Source organism: Aphelocoma coerulescens, chromosome 4, assembly GCF_041296385.1.
Source record: "Aphelocoma coerulescens isolate FSJ_1873_10779 chromosome 4, UR_Acoe_1.0, whole genome shotgun sequence".
Classification (NCBI taxonomy): Eukaryota; Metazoa; Chordata; class Aves; order Passeriformes; family Corvidae; genus Aphelocoma; species Aphelocoma coerulescens.
Genome location: NC_091017.1, coordinates 73,627,625 through 73,649,129, shown reverse-complemented (window position 1 = coordinate 73,649,129; position 21,505 = coordinate 73,627,625). Strand labels below are relative to the sequence as shown.

Genomic DNA, 21,505 nt, shown 5'->3' with positions numbered 1-21,505 from the left:
GGTTTTTATTTTATTCTGTTCTAGCCCGGACGACCCCGCCCGGACGTCCCCAGGAGAGCGCGGGCCCCGCTCCGCGCACGCGTCCCCCGCGCGCCGGCACCGCCCCGCCGGCGCCGCGCGGCCCGTCCCGCCCTCCCATTGGCCATGCGTGACCCGTCACAGGCGGCCGCCCCCTGGCGGGGCGGGAGCGCCCGCGCAGGCGCAGTGCCCGCTGAGCGGGGGGGGCGGGTGGAGGCGGCGCCGGCAGGACCCGCGCACGGCGCCTTCCCTCGGGCCGCGCCGGCCGCCGCTCCGAGCCATGCTGCGGGCGTGCCGCCGAGCGGGGCTCGCCGCGGCCAAGCAGGTGAGCGTTCCCCGGGGGAGCCCCGCGACCCACCCCCGCTGTAACCAGCCCTGCGACCGGTGCGGCCGAGCCCGGCCTGCGGGGAGGGGGGAGTCCCCGTGACCGCGGCTCGGCGCGCGCTGAATGACTCCGCACGCGCGGGCCGCCATTGGCCACGCAGCCTTTGACGGGCGGCCGCGACGGAGGCGGGGGGCGGGCGCTGGTTGGTGAGGTGTACTACCAATCCCAGCGTGCATCGCGGCAGAACAGCGCGGGACGGAGAGAGGCGCCGCCGCAAGGCGCTCCGGGACCCGTAGTCCTTAACGGGGCGGCGGGGGCGCCGCGCTGCTTGCTGGGGGCTGTAGTCCCGGCCGTCGTGGCCGCGCCGGGCCCGTTGCCCCGCTCCGCCGCGCCCGGCCCAGACCCCGGGGCAGCGCCGGGAGCCGCGGGCGCGGCCGGGGGGTGGCGGCGGCTCGGTGGGGACGCACACGCCCCGCCGGCCCGGCGCGGGTGGCGGGTGGACGGGCGGCGGGCGCGCTCCCCGGCGGGAAAGGACGTGACCTTGCCTTCCCCGGCGCGGCCTCCTGAGCAGCCCCGCCTGGACCCGGTGGGTCTGGCCGCCGACACGGTCGGAAGCGGCGGGTCCCGGTGTGTAGCGTGGGGACACGAGTGATATCAGCGCTCATGCTCAAGGGGATCGTTCTGTCCGCACACCGGGACACGAGGAGGACACAGCCCGTGATGCCGGGGGCAGAAGTGCCCGTGGGACTCGTGCTGTGTGTCCTGGACCTTTGCCTCTCCTTATCAGCAGAGGATGATGATGTGCCGTGGAGCCTTTTTAAAGCAGTAGGGCAACTTTAGGACGCCACAGGGTTTTATAGGTGAGAGTGACTCCCCTGCCAAGGCCCCAGCTTGTATTTCAGCTGCCTTCTTAACTGATAAAATATAACCTGATTAGATCACTTTTTTATCCTGCTCTCCACGCCCGTGTTCATTACCCTCTGTTCACACAGTTTAGCAAAGGAGAAGCTGTACATTCTCCCCTCTAAAGCTCCAGCCTTTCCCACTGCAGCAGCTGCATTTCCTTTGCTGCTCTGTAAGGCTGGAGAGTCCTTGGGTCACCTGATACCCACTGAAAAAAGGCTCTGGGTTTGCCGGGCTGTGGAAAGTTTCATCTGGAAGTTGAGAAGATGGAAACCAGGCTTTGGCAGATAATTATCACTTGAGGCTATTTGCATGTGTTCGGCCTTTAGCAGAACGTGTCTGGAATGACTGTACAGCTCCGGAACAGGCAGGGTGGTGGTTTGCAGCTGGAAGTTGGTCATCGGGCTATAAATATTTGGTGGAAGAGTCACAGAGTAGTTTGGAATGCAAAGGACCTTAAGACTATCTCATTCCAAACCCCCTGCCATGGGCAGGCACACCTTACACTAGACCAGGTTGCTCCAAGCCCTGTCCAAGCTGGACTTGAACACTTCCAGGGACACCCACAGCTTTTCTGTGCAACCTGTGCCAGTGCCTCACCATCCTCACAGGGAAGAATTTATCTCTAAGGGCTGTGCAAACACAGAGATGCCACAACACTCTGTGAAGCTTGTTATCTCTATCAGAGAGCTTCTGGTGGAGACTGGAAAAACTTTATTAATTCTTTCCTACTGTGAGCTCTGTGTGTGGAACATCACTAAACTTGTAGCAAGTAAATTGGAGTTGTGGCTTTGAGAGAAGGGGTTCTTCATGATTTCAGTTTCAAAAATGTTTTCTGCTACATGTGCTACTTCTCTTGCTTGAAGTATTTTTGTAGTTTTCTTTAAAAAGAAACAAGGCTTTTAGTACAAGTGTGTGATATTTGGCAGAAGTCTTGAGTGGTGGGAAATCAGAGTTCTGTGGTCAGATGTTCTTGTTGTATCAACCTTTGTCTTAATGAAGAAAAACTTCTCTAAAGTTTCTGGTTTGCTCTTTCTGTTTAAGTGCATGAATTCCACATTGCAGAAATTCTGGATCAGGATGCTCGAGCCTGGTGCTTAAGAGAGGTTGAACAAGGACTGAAGGAACAGAGGATGGTGTGTCCTGTCCATGGTTATTTAAAGTTACACATGAAGTATAAACCTGCAAGGCAGATTTTATTTATTTAATGATGTTCTGCTGTGCTTCACTTCCCCTGAGCACTGTGCCAGGGTGAGCTCACGTGGATATCCCTAAATGTCCTAAAATCACTGGGGCTCACAATATTAACCAGAGTGAAGGTGTGATGTGCCCTGCAAAGTGATTCTCATGGTGGTTAAGTAGTAGATAGTGAATGTAAAATAATGAGCATTTATGAAGTTGAGTGAAACCAATATTATGTAGAATTGCTGGAGGAGGAGAAAGAAACAGAAACAGCTGCCCTGCAGTGCCCTTGCTCTGGGCATCCTTGCTGTGTCTGTGCTGCCTCATCCAAAGAATTTTCTGTCTTCTGCATGACAGAAATTGGTTTATTTCTGCCTTTCGCCGGGCACAGCAAAGCGTGTGTGATGTATTTCTCCCAAATTCTTTGAGGCATTATTACACATAAATAACAGGGGTCTAAAAATTTACAAACTCCTGGAAATTACAGAGAGAGGAGATTAGAAACTACCTGCAAATTTCCAAATTATGGTGGTACAGCAAATACAAGCAATCTTATTATGGTGGCCAAAAGAGCACAATGGTTCTTTACAAATTGATCTTTAAAAGATCAGTGATTTTTGGAGGTATTAGTGTATTTGGATGTGAGGGAAGAAATTTGAACTTGGGCTTCTGTTCATAAAACATGGATACCTACAGATTTTCAGATCTGCCATTCCACTGGCCAGCTGTGAAAATTTGTTGCAGTGTCTTGAAAGATGGAGTTGGTGAGGGATTGTTTTGGGTTTAATTATTGCTACATCTGTGAGAGTCCCAATGCCGTAGATGGAAGGCCTGTGTTTTGGTTCCTTTCATCTTGATGAAAAATAAATAGAAGTGAGGATTTGGCTAAATCTAGAACAGTCCAGCTTGGAAGAGATCTTGAAAGATCATGTGGTCCAAAGGGCATCTGGACTAAAATCAGTAATCCTTCCAAAAAACCCCTCCTGCTGTATAAAGCATAAATGCTGAGCTAAGAGAAGCAGGTGTTCTCCTCTGCCTTGGTGACTCCAAGGGCAGGAGCTGATGTGTTTGCTGAAGGTGTAGGGCTAAATGGGTCTGGTGTTGTTTGCCATCACTAGGTGTGAGTAGGGGTTTTAGCCAGCAGGGACGGGGGTGAGCTGGCCCAGAAGGCAAGTCCAGCCTGAGCAAGGATATGGGAGTGACAGTGGTGCAGGGTGGGATAGCCTCCAGAAAGCCTGGCTAGGAGCTCAGAAGTGATGGCTTGTTTCCAGGGGTGCACCAGGCAAAATAGCCTAATCCTAAAGTGTTGGGAGGGACTGGAAATTCAGTCTGAACTGATGAATAGAAAATTAGGGTTTTTTTTCCTTCTCATTTTATTGAACTGAGCTGTATGCATAATGCTGGATTATTTTGCTCCTCCTGAGCTTCACAGTGTAATTGGCATATACTGAGAGTCAGGAGCACGTTCAAAAGTTGATAACAAAATTATTTGCGAGGCTTTTATTAGTGAAATTCCCCTTGAAAGGACCAGTGAAGCCTCAGTAAGTTCTCCTGGGGCAGTCAAGTCAGATAATCAAAAACATTACGGAATATATTTGTTACTTTGTTGCCCGTTCTATCCATCACAATCCAGAAAACCAGCCATGGAGCACAGTGAGGGCTCCTGAAGGTCTCAGGGGTAAGAGGAGCACACTTCCTCTTGCTGTACATGTGCTCCTGCTACTAATTAAAAATGTTTTGGCTGCCTTTGTGGAAAGAATAAGAATGCAGTGTTCCTGCCTTTTCCTGTCTATGCTGTTTGGCAAGGATGGGACCTAAACCACAGAAATTGTACATGTTATTGCCATGTGCAAAAGGAAATAGAGAAACTTGTCTTCTGGGGTTATGTTGTAGTGAAGCATCTCCCAGTTTTTTCTTTTTTAAAGAAAAAATTCCCAGTGAGGCAAAATACCTCAACTGTAGGAAAAGTTCTTTTTGTGCCTCGTACTTCAATTTCTTATGAGTCCTGTATTTCCCTGTTAGTAATTCCCACGTGGGAAAAAAACTCTGAGGGCAACAGTGTGTTTTCTTCTGTAGGCTTAGAGTAGCTTAACCAGTCCTTCAGAGAAGATAAAAATCTTAGTACTGTGGATTTTGTTAAGTAGAATATAATAAAATATCATTCTTCATATACTAATTTAATTTATGTTACAATCTGATGTCTGTCTGCAAAGTGTACATGTTATTAATTCTTTTAAGGAAGAAGTCTTCGTTTGGAAGCTCAGGGAGAATTGCTCTTATATCTTAAAAATTAAAAATAGTTTTAAGCATTTAAACAGCTGTTGTTGTGTTCTGCCCTGCTCACACTGAGCCATTCTAGTGCATGAGAGTGAAGCACATCTGAACTAACCCAGACCAGAGGTAGGAAACATAAATCAGCAAAGTAAATGCAGAAATAAGCTGGGTAGGGGTTTGTTCCTTCTCATTTTTCAAAGTTCCTAACGACTGCTTAAAAAGCCCTGACCCTGGAAGCTGCACATGGGAAAGCTCTCCATGTGTTTAGGGAAAAGAGTCCAGTGTCGCTGTCCTAGTGCCGCTGCCAGCTTTCCTACAGACACATTCAGGATACGGCAGTGGAGCAAACCAGCCCAGTACTGGTGCTGAGGGGGGAGATGCTTCACTGTGCTCACTGCTGACCCCTGCCTCCTCGCCCTGCAGAACAGCCGGTGTGTGAGAGCCTCCCTCCGTCCATCGCGGCTCTACCGCGGATATGCCACCCACTCCGGAGAGTCCGGGTACGTAGCGGGGTTTGGGGGGTGGGACTGCTTCTGCTGGTGCATTGACCAAGAGGGACTCTGCTCCTTGGTTTCACATGAGAGCAGACTCCTGACAGTGGGATTTTTGTGTGGAGTAACTCTTACTCTCGTGGGTTTGCGTGTTCCTTGTTTGGTTCAGTCAGATGAAGAAAATGAAGCGATCAGTATTTATCAGGGAAGTTGTGGGCTGCCATCACACCTTTGGGTTAGTCACTTACCAGTATTGTACCCGGGTGAAGGTGATTTAGAGCAGGTGCTGGGTTTGTTGGCAGCTCCTGGAACAGAGTGGTGGTCCCCAGCCGTAAGCTGAAGACTCACAAACTGTTTGATGTTTGCCGTATAATTACATCCCTTTCACTCTTCTTTCCTCCTCAGTGTTTCTGTAGGCAAAGTTGTTGGTGCGGGTCTCCTGTTCGTGGGTGGAGGGATAGGTGGAACCATCCTGTATGCCAGCTATGACAAACAATTCCGGGAGAGCGTGGAGAAGGCCATTCCCTACTCTGATAAACTCTTTGAGATGGCACTGGGCCCTGCACCTTCCAGCACACCAATGCCAAAGAAACCAGTAAGTGTTTGCCATTCACCCCCACACATTCATTTTTCTGTTTTTTTTAAAGAGAGTGTCTGCCCTTAGGTTTCAAATTCTGATTAATTTTGCTGTGTGCTAAGAATTGAGATTCCTTAAATTGAGAAGGTTTAAGAATTATGAACTCAGTTACTACTTCATGCTGCATAAGTAATGCTTGTATGTTTCCCATTATCATCTTATGATTGTGGTCTGTGGGTTGTAAAACTTAATTTTTATTTATAGTAAAATAATCTAATAGAATCCCACCTGAATAGCTGCTCTGCTTATACTCAGAAATAAACTGGAGAGAGAGAGAGAGGCAAGTGACAGGCTGGAATTTAACTGCTTTACTAGAGGCTTAGTGTAGTTAGTGGTGTAGTAGGATTACAAAACTTACTCTAAATGAACTTATTTTAAAGAGGACTGAAAACATTCTTGAATGAGTAAAGATTTGAATGGTACAGAGCCAGGTATAAGCATCATACCTGGAAATCTTAGTGGCACAATCCTGCAGAAAGGAAAATCTGATACTGCCTTTGGCACAACTCTGGAAATTGAACCTGGCAGTTTCTCTGCTCCTGCATGTGAAAGGAAACACTTCCCAGTTATCAAGAATATGAAAATCTGCTCTGGCCATGGTTTTTCTGAGCTTTCAGAAGCCTTTTGGCCTTCAGGAAACCCAAAATACTTTTTATTGGATTTTAAGAAAGCTCTTCTTAATGAGTGGGGGAATATCAGTCAACAAAATTTTCTCTCTTCTTGTTTTACCTACACTTTGTGTGATATCCAAGCTCCTGGTGCCTCCCAGGCACTAGGGAATTTTGCCAACCAGATTTATCAGCAGAGTTATCACCTCCCCAGTCATGGCTCTAACCTAGATGTTTTTATTTTTACCTTGTGACTTTCTGGAATGGATATTAAGGAATTAATATCATAAAAAGTCACAATACTCTGTGTTTGAGTGGTATCTGCCCCAACCACCTGCATCTGAAGACTTTCAAAAGGAAATCAGTGAAGCCAAACTTAGGGTTTCTGCATTCAATGCAATCAGAAGTGTTCAGAATATTTGAGGCATTAAATTATCTGCTTTTTATGCATAAGTGAATAAATATTTCTTTATAGCAAAAACCACCACTACTCTACCTACATTTTTGGAGAGGTGAAAATTGTAAAAATTCGTTCTGTATTAAAAATCAAGTCAAGAAATTAGATGGCCTTGCTGCTATTTTCATGTGTACTTTGAAGCTCTGATTTATGGTACAGACACCTGGATATGGAAAAGTTCTTTTCCATTACACTAGAATTGGTGAAATCCAAGCTGTTTGAAAAACTCATGATATTTCTTATTTTTGACTTTTTAAGATCCATCAAGGTCCACTGAAGATCTCATCTGTAGCAGAAGTAATGAAAGAGTCTAAACAGCCTGCTCCCAAATCCCAGATAGGCAAACCAGAAGCTACTGGTCCTACAGAGGAAAAAGGAGGTAAATTTATAGAATGTTATGTATAAAGAAGCAAATGACATAATAATCTCTTGTATCATATATGTCAGAGTAGATTAAAATTTTTCCTTTGAATGGTTGAAGGTAAATGTTGTAATTTCTTAGAATTAATCTTTTTTTCTTTCCAAGTCATAACACTTGCCTAAAATGGCTTTAGCTTTTTTTTTGCCCATTTTTTGGGGAAATCTGTTTACTTTGTAGGATATTTGGAATCTAAGATAAATAATGACTAACCTGCATAGTTTAGATATGAGACTTGGCAGGAAGAGAATTTCAGATGCTGGACTCTGAGGCTCTTGCAAGCACAAGACACTTAATTTTGGATAATTACTGGGCTACTGTAAAGCCAGATCAAATGGAACTCGTTTAGAGAGGAGCAGTTGTCATGTCTTTTTATGTTTATCTCTAATGGCTCTGTGTATGTGTAACTAATATCTTGTTGCTGTTTATCCAGGAAATCATCTTCTTCTGGAAATAATAACATCCATATCCAATTAGTATGTTTCTACAGAGGAAAAAATTAAGTCTTATATCCCTGTTAGTACATTATAGCACTTACTGTGGAATGGTTTGGAAGGGAGCTTGAAAATCATCTAATTTCAACCTCCTGCCAGGGGCAAGGACACTTTCCACTAGACCCAAAAGGCCCATCCAACCTGGCCTTGAGCACTTCAAGGGATGGGGCAGCTACAGCTTCTCTGGGCAACCTGGTCCAGTGCCTCACCACCCTTACAATAAAGAATTTCTTCCTAACATCTGATCTAACCCTGCCCTCTGTCAGTGTGAAGCCCTTCTCCCTTGTCCTGTCACTCCATGCCCTTGTCAAAGGACCATCTCCAGCTTTCATGTAACCCCTTGTAGGTACTGGAAGGTATTAGAAGGTCTCCCTGAAGCATTCTCTTCTCCAGGCTGAACATGCCCAGCTCTCCCAGCCTGACTCCATAGCAGAGGTGCTCCAGCCCTCTGAGCATCTTCATGGCCTCCTCTGGACTTGATCCAACAGGTCCATGTTCTTCTTACGTTGGGGGCCCAGAGGTGGATGCAGCACTGCAGGTGGGGCCTCACCAGAGCAGAGTAGAGGGGCAGGATCACCTCCCTTGACCTGCTGCCTGCCCTGCTGGGGATGTAGACAGGACACAGGTGGTTTCTGGACTGCCTGGGCACATGACTGGGTCATTTTGAGCTTTTCTTCTGCCAGCACCCCAAAGTCCTTCTCCTGGGAGCTGTTCTTGATGTATTCTCCCCCCAGCCTGTGTTTGTGCTTGGGATTGCCCCGACCCAGGTACAGGATGTTGCATTTGGTCTTGTTGAACTTCATGAGGCTCACACAGTCCCACCTCTTGAGCCTGTCCAGGTCCCTGTGAATGAACATCCCTTCCCAGCAGTGAGGGACTGCACAGCCCAGCTGGATGTCATCAGCAAACCTGCTGAGGGTGCATCAATCCCACTGCCCAGGTCACTAACAAAAATGTTAAACAGTCCTGTTCCCAAAACTGACCTTGAGGAGCACACTTATCACTGGTGTCCACTTGGACATTGAGCCACTGACCACAATGCTTTGAGTGTGACCATCCAGCCAGTGGTTTATCCATCTGCTCCATGCCTCTCCAGTTTTGAGACAAGGATGTCATGCAGGACAGTGGCAAATGCTTTCAAAAGTCCTGGGAGATGATGTCACTTGCTCTTCCCTTATTCAGCAGTGCTGGTCCCTCAATGGAGGGCCTCACCTACTGTGTCATCCTGCTCAGGCGGCCTGTAGCAGACCCCCACTGTAATGTCACCTATCCCTGCCCTCCCTTTAATCCTGGCCCATAAACTCTTGGTTGGCTCCTCATCCATCCCCAGGCAGAGCTCCATGTGGTCATTGATAGAGAGGGTGATCACACTCCTCATCTCCTGTGCCAGGCCTTCCTGAAGAGCCTTCCCATGTCTCTGTGAAGTAAGGTTTCCTTTTCCAAGGTCCCCTCTCCCAGCAGCTTTGGTTTAAGCCCCTCCTCACCAGCTCAGCAGGCCCCTGGCCAAAGATGCCCTGGCTTGTCCTTCTCTGGCAGATGGAGCCCGTCGCCCCAGCTGTACTAACTGGTGTGTTCTGCAACTGTTTAACAGCAGGCAAGGCTGCAGCACAGATCATCTCTGCAACAGGGGTAGCCATGTCGGTGCCAGCTCCGGGGATACAGACTGAAGAAGGTGAAAAAAATCATGTGACTACAGTGAAGAACACCCAAGTCCTATAGTTTCACGTGCATGCATTCTTGCTTCTGTGTTGGTATTTGTCAGTGTTTGAAGGTGTGAGTTTCTGTGCCTTTTGCAGAAAAGTTCCATCATCTGTTAATAGATTTTTAACACAGTGAGAAGCGGAGATTGATGCTTGGGACAGGTATAGGTGTGAGCACAAGAGCAAAACCTGACTTTATGCTGAACTGAACTTGCACATTCCAGTTTGCCTCTGCTCTTGGTGGCTTTATGATTGCTGTTCAGAAGAGCATCTCTGCCCAGGCCCAAGTGAAGAAACTGTGTTTATTGTTAAACTCAACAAGAGACACCAGCCTCTAGATGTTGGTCTCTTCCAGATGAGATTATATTATATTAATTCCTTTAGGTATCAACACATTTCTTAGAAAGCATGCCAGGGGTAAGTACATGCTGCCGAGTAACATCAGCATTATTCAGAGTTGACCTGATGGGTTTTGTCACAGCTTGAGGCTGAGAGCTCTGGGCTCTCCCCTCAGTTTAGATTGCTGTTGGTCTTGAGAGCATTAGTTAAGTCAATTCTCACTCTTAAAGGCAATTTAAGTGGCCATAGGCAAGGGAATAGAGTTTAATTGTGATTCACCATAGCTTTCTCACTCATCCTTCGTTGTTTTGGTAGGGCTCTGTAAGCATGCCAGAGGAGAACTGAAAATAGTCAAGAACAGAGATTCATTCACTTGAAATTTAAACTTGGCTCCATAAGTGTTTCTCACTTCTTGCTTTGCCTTTTACTTCTGAATCTTGTGTAATTTTGTAACTAGACAATGTAAAATCTCCAAATGCATGTGAGGTGTCCATGCAGTTGTCTTTAAGTTATGAGAATGGCCTTTGCAATTATGGATATAAAGATTCTTCAGGTAGTTTCAGCATGGCTTTGAGCAGAAGTCAGATGTACAAAGTGATACCAACTATAAAATTCAGTTTTGTTAAAGTTACTTCCCTACAAATAACCTCTGCACACTAATTTGGACTCTTCACTTGAACAGTTTGACTCTTTTTTTACTTCTGAATAGGTAAAGAACAGGCAGGTTCCTACGCTATAAAAGAACGGCCGCCAGAAGAAGTTGCAGCTCGGCTTGCCCAGCAAGACAAAGAGGAGCAAGAGAAGGTATCAGGTAAGTCCACAGTGTCACTGTTCCTGTGTGTGCTGTTGTCCCTGTGCTGAGTTGGCAGAGGGAGTAGTGGTGAAGCTTCTTCCACCCACTCAGAAGTAACTGAGAATTGAAGAACAATGGAAACTTTGAGGTTGGAATGGACCTCGAGGTTCAAGGAAGATAGGAAAATTTACTTGTTTTCTCTTAAGAGCCATTAGAACAAGTGAACATGGGATATACCTGCAAACTCATGGGAAAGGTGTTCCACTGGGTAGTGTGTTGGCTGTAAGTGCAGACTTGTACCTTAATACCCTTGCTCTAAATGAGGAGAGCATTTGAGGAGAGCACCTTGTTCTGTAGCCTGCTGTTTAGTTCCCAAACTGACCAGCTCTTTTAGGTCATGGAAAATAATATAAAGAGACACAGAGAATGTAACATGTCATTTTACTAGTTATAAAGTTCTTTATTGTTTAGTTGACTTAACTTCTTTTCCAGCCCTAGCAGCAACTCTAGAAGGAGCCCTAAACACAACTGCTCGTGTGACCCTTCAGGCTATCACTGCTCAGGAGTCAGCTGTGCAAGCAGTGAATGCCCATTCCCAAATACTGAAAGAGGCCATGGATGATTCTGAGGTAAACTGGACAACTGGGGACAAATTTTTTTCTTTTTCATTGTGTTAAGCAAAACTTTAATCTCAGTTAAAAGTAAACTTGGGATCTTTTCTTGCAGTGCCTTTACATTTATCAGTTTTAACTTACCTTTCCACTTGTGAAATGTGGTGTAGCCAAATAACAGTTTTGATTTTGAATTTAGTTTGGTTTTTTTTTTCCCAACTCCTCTATTTTCTTTCTGCAAGGAAAAAATTCAAGTTAAGACATTGGTAGTTTTTTGCACTGTATTTTAATTAATTTTATTTTAATTCCCAAGATTTTTTTTTACCTAATTAAGGTCACACTGTTCACCCCAATAATTCCATTGAACTTATTCCCTTTGCCAACATCCTCTTGCTGGATTGTTTGTTTCTTGTCAGGAAATAGGGAGGGGATGTACAAATGATAACATCTGTGGTCCTGGTGTGCTCATGCTGGAGTTTGTGTGGAACTGCCACTGGCCATTCAATTCTGGAGCAGAGATAAAATTCATTTGTCAATCAAGTAGCAGGGACATGTGGGCAACCAAGCAAGTACTCGAGACTTAATCTAGTAGTTAGTAAAATAACTGCCTCAAAAGATTGCTTATAAGCTTAATTACTAATCTTGATTTAAAATTACCCACTTTAAAGTATTATGGTACTTTAAGTATTAAGTTTAAAAGCAATTTTAAAGTATTAGTAAATTACTTCAGTACATGAGGAGATTTCCCCACAATACGTTGTGCACCATACAGTGATCCTCATGTAAGCTCTTCTGCATGGACAGAGGTCTGTGGCTCAGGAAAAAAAACGTTAAGAATCAAACAAAACCAAAACAAAATTGGAAGAGAGACATCACTTGTAAAGCTTCCAGCTGTGCTGTTGAAAGGCACAAGAATGGTGCTCAGTTTGAGGGAAATGTTCAGCGACACGTGAATCTCTGTAGGCTTTCACTCTATGGTAACTCTCTTGTTTAGTGACTGTAATGACCCTAATGAGGAATCTGTGCTTCCCAGGGGGCTGGGGAGAAAAAATCCTCCCAGTGGCGCACGTTGGAGGAGGCGCTGAAGGACCGCAGGAGAGCAGTGGATGAAGCTGCTGACGCCCTTCTGAAAGCCAAGTGAGTTGCTTGATTTAAGTCTTGGAGTAATAAGTTACATTGCTCATGTCAGGGCTGGCAAACACTAGATGAGTTTCTAGAAAGTCTGGAGTCGCCTGTGTTCATATTGAATGATCTGTTTGTGCCAAATCAAAAAACAGTTTAATATTCATTAGCATGAGCATTTTAATTTGACATGTGTAAACCATGGATGCCTGTGCACAAAGTCCTCCCTGTACCAGAGAGTCTGAAACAGTCCTGTTCTTGTAAGAGCTTGTTTATCTCCTTAGTACTTAGGTAGAGTGCTGATAAGTTCAAGTAAGATTAAAAAAAACCAAAATCCACTGTCCTTTTAGTATTGTTGAATAATTTTGTTCATAATAAACCTATTGTAAGGACTTCAGCCTGGAGACTAGAAGGCTCTGGGGAGACCTTCAAGCACCTTCCACCACCTAAAGGGGCTACAAGACAGCTGGAGAGGGACTTCTTACAGGGGCAGAACAAGGGGGAATGGCTTCAACTGACAGAGGGCAGGTTTCAATTGGATATTAGGAAGAAATTCTTCCCTGTGAGGGTGGTGAGGCCCTGGCACAGGTTGCCCAGAGAAGCTGTGGCTGCCCCATCCTTGGAAGTGTTCAAGGCCAGGTTGGATGGGGCTCTGAGTGACCCAGTCTAGGGAAGGTTTCCCTGCCCATGGCAGGGGGTGGAACAAGATGGTCTTCAAAGTCCCTTCCAACCCAAACCGTTTGAGGATGACTCCATGACTACACTCTGTGTATTGAGTCAGTAACATCACCAGCTGCTTTTAGTTGTAATGAAACATTAAACCTTGCAGCATCCTTTGGCAGTTCCCTGTGTCCACAGAATTGCTTTTAAGCAATTAGATTTTCACTAAGCACATGTCATAAGAAAAACTTGAATTCTGAATGGGAGCACTGCTCATGCCCAGGGCTCTGTATGAGCTGTGTTGATGTGCTGCATGTGTGGTCTGCAGGCAGTGGAGGAGCAGAAATAAAATGACAACAGTATCTCCAAGATGCCCTTGTAATGAGGGTAGACACAAATCTGGAAAGCCTTTGATACTTCTGAGGCTGAGAGGGTAACATCATCCTTGAAGCTGCATGGTTGCTATCATATTATAAACTTCCCATATCTTTGATGTTGCTGTGCTGACTAAAATTAGTGGGAGGTGTAATTGAGGTTTCATTGTTAAAGCAAAGCTAATGCAAACCCCACATATACCAGCTTTCATTCTCTATTGCTCTACTGGATATCTTTGCTTTTATTTATTTTCTTAATTAACTTATTTTAAAGCTTGTTCCTTATTCTAATGAGGTCATTGGAAACCTCCATCGATTTGAATGGATTTGGAAAAGGAACATTTTCTCACTTTTTCCTTGATTTCCAACTGTGCTAAAGGAAAGCAGTTCTTTCCTAATTACAAAAAAACATAATCTATCTTTACAGAGCACTGTAAATTTTCTCCCATCCTCATTAATCTCCACCAGTCACCATGTCCAAAACACTTCTGCAAGCGTAAGCCATCTTTGTTAAAAATGTTTCCCTGCTGCTGTTTTGTGCTGGAAATGTCTGCTGTCTAACTCTTAACCTAGTTTTACTAATACTAACTCCTTTCAGTGAACTTCCATCTTCCCTTCAGCTAAATCCTGAGTACTAATTGCAGTATAAATAATTCTTATTTTATGTGGAATAGCCACACTGACATCTTTAGGTTTCAGGCTGTGGGAAAAAAATAATCCTTAGTCAAAGCATCTTAGAGTTGGTAGATAGGAAGCAGCAGTAGAGTTACCCAGTAGTTCTTCCTGTGAATACCAACAGCAAAAAGTAAATTTTCTTTGAGGTGGTAAGCCCTTTATGTGTTACATTTAGCAGCTGCTTCTCTTTTCAGAGAGGAGTTAGAGAAGATGAAGGGTGTAATCGAGAATGCCAAGAAGTCTCAGCTGGCAGGAGCCAAACCTCACATTGTCACTGCAGAAGAAAATCTCCATCATATGATTGTGGACTTGGACAATGTGGTGAAAAAGGTAAAGCTTCCTCAGACTGTTTATAATTGTCTCTAGGGTAGGGACTCCTTAGCAGCTTGTGCAGACCTCCCCATTCCCAAATCCCTTGCAGGGGGTGAAATATTTCACAGAGTCACAGAATATGTTGAATTGGAAGGGACACATCAGAATCATTGAGTCCAACTCCTGGTCCTGTACAGGACACCCCAAGAATCCCACCCTGTGCCTGAGAGCATTGTCCAAACACTTCTTGAACTCTGCCAGCCTTGGTGCTGTGACCACTTCCAGTGCATTGTAAAGTGTAAATCCATCCTTTTGTAGCTGTACTCAGTCTTTGATATGTGATATTGCCAGTAATCACACATGGCAAGATCTTCATGAGAACTTGAACCCAGTCTTGAAAGAGTCTCCAGGTGGCTTGATGGTGCCAGTCCTTTCTGTTGGCAACTTGTAATTCTTCCCACTTGATTCCAAGATGAATTTACCACAAGGTTAGGGAGGAGTTCAATGTTCATTGGTAATGACTTGGTGGGTAAATCACTTTGCAGTTCAGAAAACTGGGAAGGAATTGTAAAGGTGAAATTTATCTCCCTTTGCAGGACAGCTGGTAATTCATCAAGGGTGTTTGGAGTGAATTTAGCCTGATTGTGGGAACATCAGAACTCACTGAGGAAGGCAGTGATTGCAGGCATTGCTTACTAGGCCTGTGTGATGGCTGTGAGCAGAGAAAAGGAGCTGGAGATGCTTTAAGATATGAACTCAATTCAAGATACTCTTGGTCCTGTCCAGGCTACGGACTGGCTGTGTAGTTACAGTGGGCATGTGAGGCAAAATGGATTAGTGATAGTTCCAGCACATAATTATTGTGTACAATAGGTTTAATATCACAGGGTGGGTTTTTGTTCTCTCCCAAGTGCTTTTCCTATGGTTGGGCTGGGGGGGGTGATAAGTGTCAGTATCCCAGGGCTTGGCTGTAAATTATATGTGCCTTCAATTTCAATCCTTGCCTTGAAAAACAAATTAATCTCATGGTTGTTTGTTCCAGGTTCAGGCAGCACAATCTGAGGCCAAGATTGTGGCTCAGTACCATGAGCTGGTGGCTAGAGCCAGAGAGGAGTTCCAGCGGGAGCTCGACAGCATCACCCCCGATGTCAAGCCTGGCTGGAAGGGGATGAGTAAGTCTCCCACTGTGGGGTTACCTCGTGCTTGTTGCACTGTGGTTTGTAGTGCTTGGCCACTCAATGTCCAGCATCCCAATTTTCAAATTTTCACAGTATTTGGTTGGTCTGAAGTGAAAATTATTTCACAACTAAATTAAATGATCTAAAGCAGGTGTTATGAAGAGGATTAGTTCTACCTGTGCTGTATGGGAATTGTCACAAAATGTAGCTCTTCTGTGATAAATATCATATGGTTATATGAACATCTCTCCCCTCCCTGGTGTTTCAGGAAGGGAGCCAGGTCGTTCCAGATTTCAATCAGATCTGTGTTAATCAGTGATCAGATGCTTGGTTGACTCTGTGATGAGAGGTATTATAAAACACCATTGTTACAGGGTGATAAAGAACTCCCTGAGTTTTTCTACATCATCTCTGAAACTGAGAGATTTCATTGCTCATACCCTGCCTGTTCCAGTACATTTTATTTCTGAATTAAACTAACAGAGTAATGCAGCTTTAACAACTCAGTGCTGCACAAAAGCAGTGAACAGCCAGCTCACCCACAGTAATGCTCCCTGCACACTCCTTGCCACGAGTTCCCTCACTCACCTTAACTGCTTTCATTTTAAAGACAAACAGAGCTGCAGAAGGTGGAATGTGTTCCCCATTACTGTGGATGAGCTCCTGCCAGAACCCATGTGTGGTGTGCTCATGGAGCAATTACTGCCTGTGGTAGTTCAAAAAAATTAATTCCCTAAAAACCTCAGCTTTCCCAGACATTTGCACTCAGGGTTTAACATAATGTACTGTGTGATCTCAGATTTTTCTAGCTGATGTGTTCAGAGGCAGCTGTCAAGGCTTTATGTCCGAGTTACAGATTTTTTTTTATAGAAGTGATAACTGCCATTTGGAAAAAAAAAATAAGTGGTGTTAGTATTGCCTTAATATTTTCTTGAAGAATACAATGCAGAATTACAACAAACTTTCTTAATGCTACTTTATGCTTTAGAAATATGGACCTTAGTGCACAAAATCATTTTCCTGGCTAAATGAATACACCAGACCTTTGGAATGGTCAGTTTTCATTTAAAAAATAGCAGAGCACACACGCAGTATATATGGGGAAAACATCTGAAATTAACAAATTGTTTGTGGAGTTTGCTTTTGGGGTGTTAATAGTTTTGAAGAAAAATCACTTATTTAGGCTCCCTGTGGATAGAGCTGCCTTTCCTTGCACAGGATAAAAGGAGAACATCTTGGGTTTTGTGATCACTGCCCTTCTGTGGGAGGAAAGGGAAGCTCCTGGCAGCTTCCATGTGCCCCATTTCTTACTGGTGTGACCTACTGAAGCACATGGGACAGATTTGTTGGGGTCCCTGACTCTCACTGCCACTGCGGAATTTGTTTCTTGACCAACTGCTTCTGTGTGTGAGAACCTAGAAAAGTCAGACTAAAATTTCCAGTGTCCTGTTGCACTTTTCTACTTCAAACTTCTGTTCCTTGCTTTGGCTGAACTTAAATGTCCATCTCTGGGTTTCCAAGGGTGGTTTTAGTGGTTGGGGTGTCTTGGGCTACACCTTGCCTGTAATACAGAGACTTCTACACTCCACATACTGTTCTTCCTGAATTCCTAAGGACTTGGTCTCATGTTTAAGTAACTGTAGATAAGCTCTTAGATTTCTATTTTACTTTTGCGTGACTGCCTTCCTGTAGTGAATGTGCATTAACTTTTCCAACCTGTCTCCTTTCTGTTGCAGAAATAGCTGACTTAGGTGAGTTACTGTCACTTGTTCTGGTCTCGTGAAAGTTACCTCTTCTCTTTGTCCTTTGTCCTTTGTGTGGGGCATGACTCTAAGTTACAGGTGGTATCAACAACAGGGTGAAATGTGGCATTCTTAGAACGTTTTAGGCTGAGGTGTGCCTTGGGATCATTTCCAGTCATTTTGCACACCTGGCTTAAACCACAAACTGATCTGTTTCTAACACTGTTACATGCAACAGCTGAGCTTGGTGCTGCTGGTCAGCTTTCCCACTGGACACGAGCATCACTGCTCCAAGTCCTCCTGTGCCAGTCTTTTTTCCAGCACTCAACAGCACAGTGACTGAAGGACTGTGCAATCTTGCTTGGTTTAGACCCTGCAGGAATGCTTTCCCAAGCAGTCCCAGTTTTCCATGCAGCTGCTTTAGCTGGCAGGCAGAGCAAAATGAGATGCAGCGTTCTATAGAGCCCTTCTCAGGTCACCAATGCTGCAGGGGTAGCTTGGGTCCTCCTCCTCTCCTAGGTACAATGTGGTTGTGAATTGTGCTGCCCTCTGAGTAGGCAAACCTGAACGGTACAATCTGGGGCAAGGAATCTGATTAGGAGCAGTTGATCTGGAGGAGTGTTGAGAAAATGTACTTCTGGCTGTCCCTTACAGTAACATTCCCTGCTGCTCTGTGTGCTGGCACAGGGGAAATAGTTGGTGGTGTAAAAGAAGTGACAGAGCTGTTGAGAGTCTCTGAGTGTGACATGGGTATGGAAGTGTGAACTGTAGCTGGGAATAATTTGGAAGAAACTAAGATAATTTCTCTCCTGGAATGAAAATACAGTTCAGAAAGTGGTCTCGGGCGGGCATTAGCACAGGTCAAGGGCTTGAAGTGCTCGGAAGCTTTCCCTAGAACAAGCTCAGTGGTCAACAACCCCTGGGAGCCCCAGAGCGCTCGAGTGGGAGGCAGGTGAGCAGTGCAGCAGTTTCTGTTTTCCATTCCCTCCCTCATGCCCTGTGTTGCCTTTAGCTGGGCAGTTGTCCACAGACGACCTGAACTCCCTGATCGCGCACGCCCACCGGCGCATCGACCAGCTGAACAGGGAGCTGGCAGAGCAGCGCGTCAGGGAGCAGCAGCACATCGAGTCCGCCCTGGAGAAGCAGAAACTTGAAGACAAAAAAGCATTTGAGGCAGCCGTGGCCAAAGCACTGGAGCGTCACAAAAGCGAGATTGAACTAGAACAGGATAAGAAGGTAAAGTGGCCTAAAGCACCTGGTTAAATCTTTGGTTCAAAAAGGAGGTAGAAGAGTTAATGGAAATGCCCAGAGGGACAACTGGGATGTTCTGAGTAGTGGGAGACTTCATGTGGGTGACTCCCAGGTTAAACATGAAAAGGAGATGTTGAGTAAGGAAACTCCTGCAAAGTTAGAATGGTAAAATTCATACAGGGAATGACTTTGTAAAGCTACTTGTCTCCTGTTGGAGATAGGATTACTGGGTCAAAATAAATCCTAAATGATTTGGGTTGGAAGGGACCTTCAAGATCACCGTCTTCCAACCTCCTGCCATGGGCAGGGATACCTTCTACTGGACCAGGTTGCTCACGCCCCATCCAGCATGGTCTCGAGAAGGGATTGGGGCAGCCATAGCTTCTCTGGGCAGTCTGTGCCAGTGCCTCACCACCCTCACAGAGAAGAATTTCGGTGTTGGATCTGACCTTGTGTGGCCATTATAGGGCTATGTAGGGAGAAGGTAAAGTCTCTTTGGTTTGGAAGCTGGTTTATAAACACCTGAGTTTGTGATTTGACATGTTACTGTATTTTTTAGATACTATTTTGATAGCTGCACTAAGTGCCTACTGAGTAACCAGCAGTTACTGACATGGTGGACCACAAATCTATTCCTTAACATCTTTAGGAAAGGCTCAGCTATAAAGCTGGACCTCAGCAGGTCTTTAAGATGAAAGCCAGGCTCTGTCAGTGCCACTGCTATAATGTGTACCCTCAGTAATCACTGCTGTGATACTGTGACAGTGTGAGACAAGCAGCTGAGCAGTAGTGGTGCAGTAACGCCCCTCGTGTGTGTCCAGGTGGAAGAGGTGCGAGAGGTGATGGAGAATGAAATGCGCACCCAGCTCCGGCGCCAGGCTGCTGCCCACACCGACCACCTCAGAGATGTCCTGAAGATCCAGGAGCAGGATTTGAAGGTGGAATTTGAGCAGGTATGGAAGAAATGTCCCCAGGGGAAGTAAAGGGATATTTAAGCCCTTGTAAAGCACATGTTTCGTGCAACAAGTCTTGAACCGTGTTCCAGGGGATTGAAATGGGGGCTGGGGAGTAAAGCAAGCTTACCTTGAGGTGATACAGAGTGCCTCAATGTGTAGGTTTTATTCACACTGGTCTGAAAAGCTTTTGCTATAGGTTACAGATTTTTGACACAAGTGCAGTAACTGTTAAATTCACCCCAATAAGGTTTTTTACTGGTACATTGTATTTACGGTATGCATTGGCCCTAGCAAGGACAAGAGATTTATAGAAATGTGTCTTAAAAATAAGGTAAATATACTTAACCAGCTATTCCTGACCTGATGCACTCATTGCACTCTGTTCCAGAACCTGTCGGAGAAGCTCAGTGAACAGGAGATGCAGTTCAGACGCCTTACTCAGGAACAGCTCGACAGCTTCACCTTGGATATAAACACTGCCTACGCCAGGCTCAAGGGAATTGAGCAAGCAGTTGAGAGTGAGCACTGAATTCCTCTTTCGTTAAGGACTAAAATTGTGATCCCCAAAGGCCCTTTACCCAAACCTGGGTGTCTAAACCCAGGCTTAGGCACACTGCTCACAGGCCTGGGTTTGCCACAGTGCTGAGCACCCAGCAACTCACAGACGAGTGAGTCCAAGGTGGTTCTTCCAAAAGTTGTCTTGTTCTGGCTCTGAATTGTGGGACGGACTTGCCTTAGAGCATGTGTTGAGCAGGCAGCTGCTTTGGAAAGCAGAGGGTGGAGAGGGATTGGCTGTTGCTGCTTGTGCTCAAAGCCACGTGTGCCCCAACTGAGAGTCCCTTCTTGGCTTCCCTTGCAGGTCACGCAGTAGCAGAAGAGGAGGCCAGGAAGGCCCATCAGCTGTGGCTGTCTGTGGAAGCACTCAAATACTGCATGAGATCAGGCACAGGGGACAGTCCCATGGAGCCCCTGGGGAGCGCGGTGAAGGCCATCAAAGCCAGCTGCTCCGACAACGCCTTCACGGAAGCCTTAACAGCAGCTCTCCCCCAGGAGTCCCTGACGCGGGGCGTGTACAGCGAGGAGGCCCTCAGAGCTCGGTTCTACACAGTCCAAAAACTGGCTAAACGAGTGGCCATGATTGACGAGACGAGGAACAGCCTGTACCAATACTTCCTGTCCTACCTGCAGTCGCTGCTGGTGTTCCACCCTCAGCAGCTGAAGCCGCCGGCTGAGCTCAGCCCCGATGACCTCGACACGTTTAAGTTACTGTCTTACGCTTCCTACTGCATCGAGCACGGAGATCTGGAGCTGGCGGCCAAGTTTGTCAACCAGTTACGAGGAGAGTCGAGGAGGGTGGCACACGACTGGCTCACGGAAGCACGGATGACCCTAGAAACCAAACAGATTGTGGATATCTTGACAGCATATGCCAGTGCTGTGGGGTTGGGGACAACTCAAGTGCAGTGAGCTAGGATTGGAGCTTTGGAGGCAGTTCAGCTGTTCTGTGCCAGACAGAAATCCCATGATCTCCTGAGGGTTCAAACAGCTGTTGGCAGGGGCTGGAAGCATTAAAGCACGGGTACCGTCTTGTTTCCTTGCACTGTATTTAATTTCACCACCTGTTGTATTTTTATTGGTTTTGAGTTGTCATGACAACCAACTTCAGGAAGCTTCCCTACAATTTGTGTAAAAATTAATGTTTCCCCCTCTTACCAAGTGGGCTTGTGATCCAACCAAAATAATGTTTGTAACCTGCCATTAATCATTTGCCACTTCGTCAGCTGAATAAAACAAGACTTCAACCACTTGCTCCTGCTGTTTAAGTGTCCTGTTTAAACATCAACTACAGCTTGGCAGTACAAGCTCAGTCTTTCTCTATGACCTGAAGAGTTAAAACTCCGATTTACTTCTTTCAAGAAGCAAGAAAGCAAGCATTCACTGATGTGATTCATTAATTTGTACAGCATGAAAAATACCAACACATC

At 45.7% G+C, this 21,505-nt stretch overlaps 1 protein-coding gene across 4 annotated transcripts; it reads left to right on the top strand.

Moving 5' to 3' along the window:
- The first annotated feature begins 205 nt into the window (after positions 1-205).
- On the top strand, positions 206-21,325 carry IMMT (inner membrane mitochondrial protein). Of its 4 annotated transcripts, XM_069014681.1 has the most exons (15): positions 206-343; positions 5,126-5,202; positions 5,599-5,788; positions 7,154-7,274; positions 9,399-9,479; positions 10,556-10,657; positions 11,132-11,268; positions 12,284-12,387; positions 14,276-14,411; positions 15,436-15,565; positions 17,308-17,322; positions 18,326-18,549; positions 19,386-19,517; positions 19,909-20,038; positions 20,380-21,325. In XM_069014681.1, the coding sequence occupies exons 1-15, from the start codon at positions 299-301 to the stop codon at positions 20,985-20,987; spliced, it is 2,232 nt and encodes a 743-aa protein (XP_068870782.1). In that variant the 5' UTR covers positions 206-298; the 3' UTR covers positions 20,988-21,325. The 4 variants fall into 4 exon arrangements, with proteins under 4 accessions (XP_068870782.1, XP_068870785.1, XP_068870784.1 ...); XM_069014684.1 differs by lacking the exon at positions 9,399-9,479; XM_069014683.1 differs by lacking the exon at positions 17,308-17,322.
- Positions 21,326-21,505: the final 180 nt, after the last annotated feature.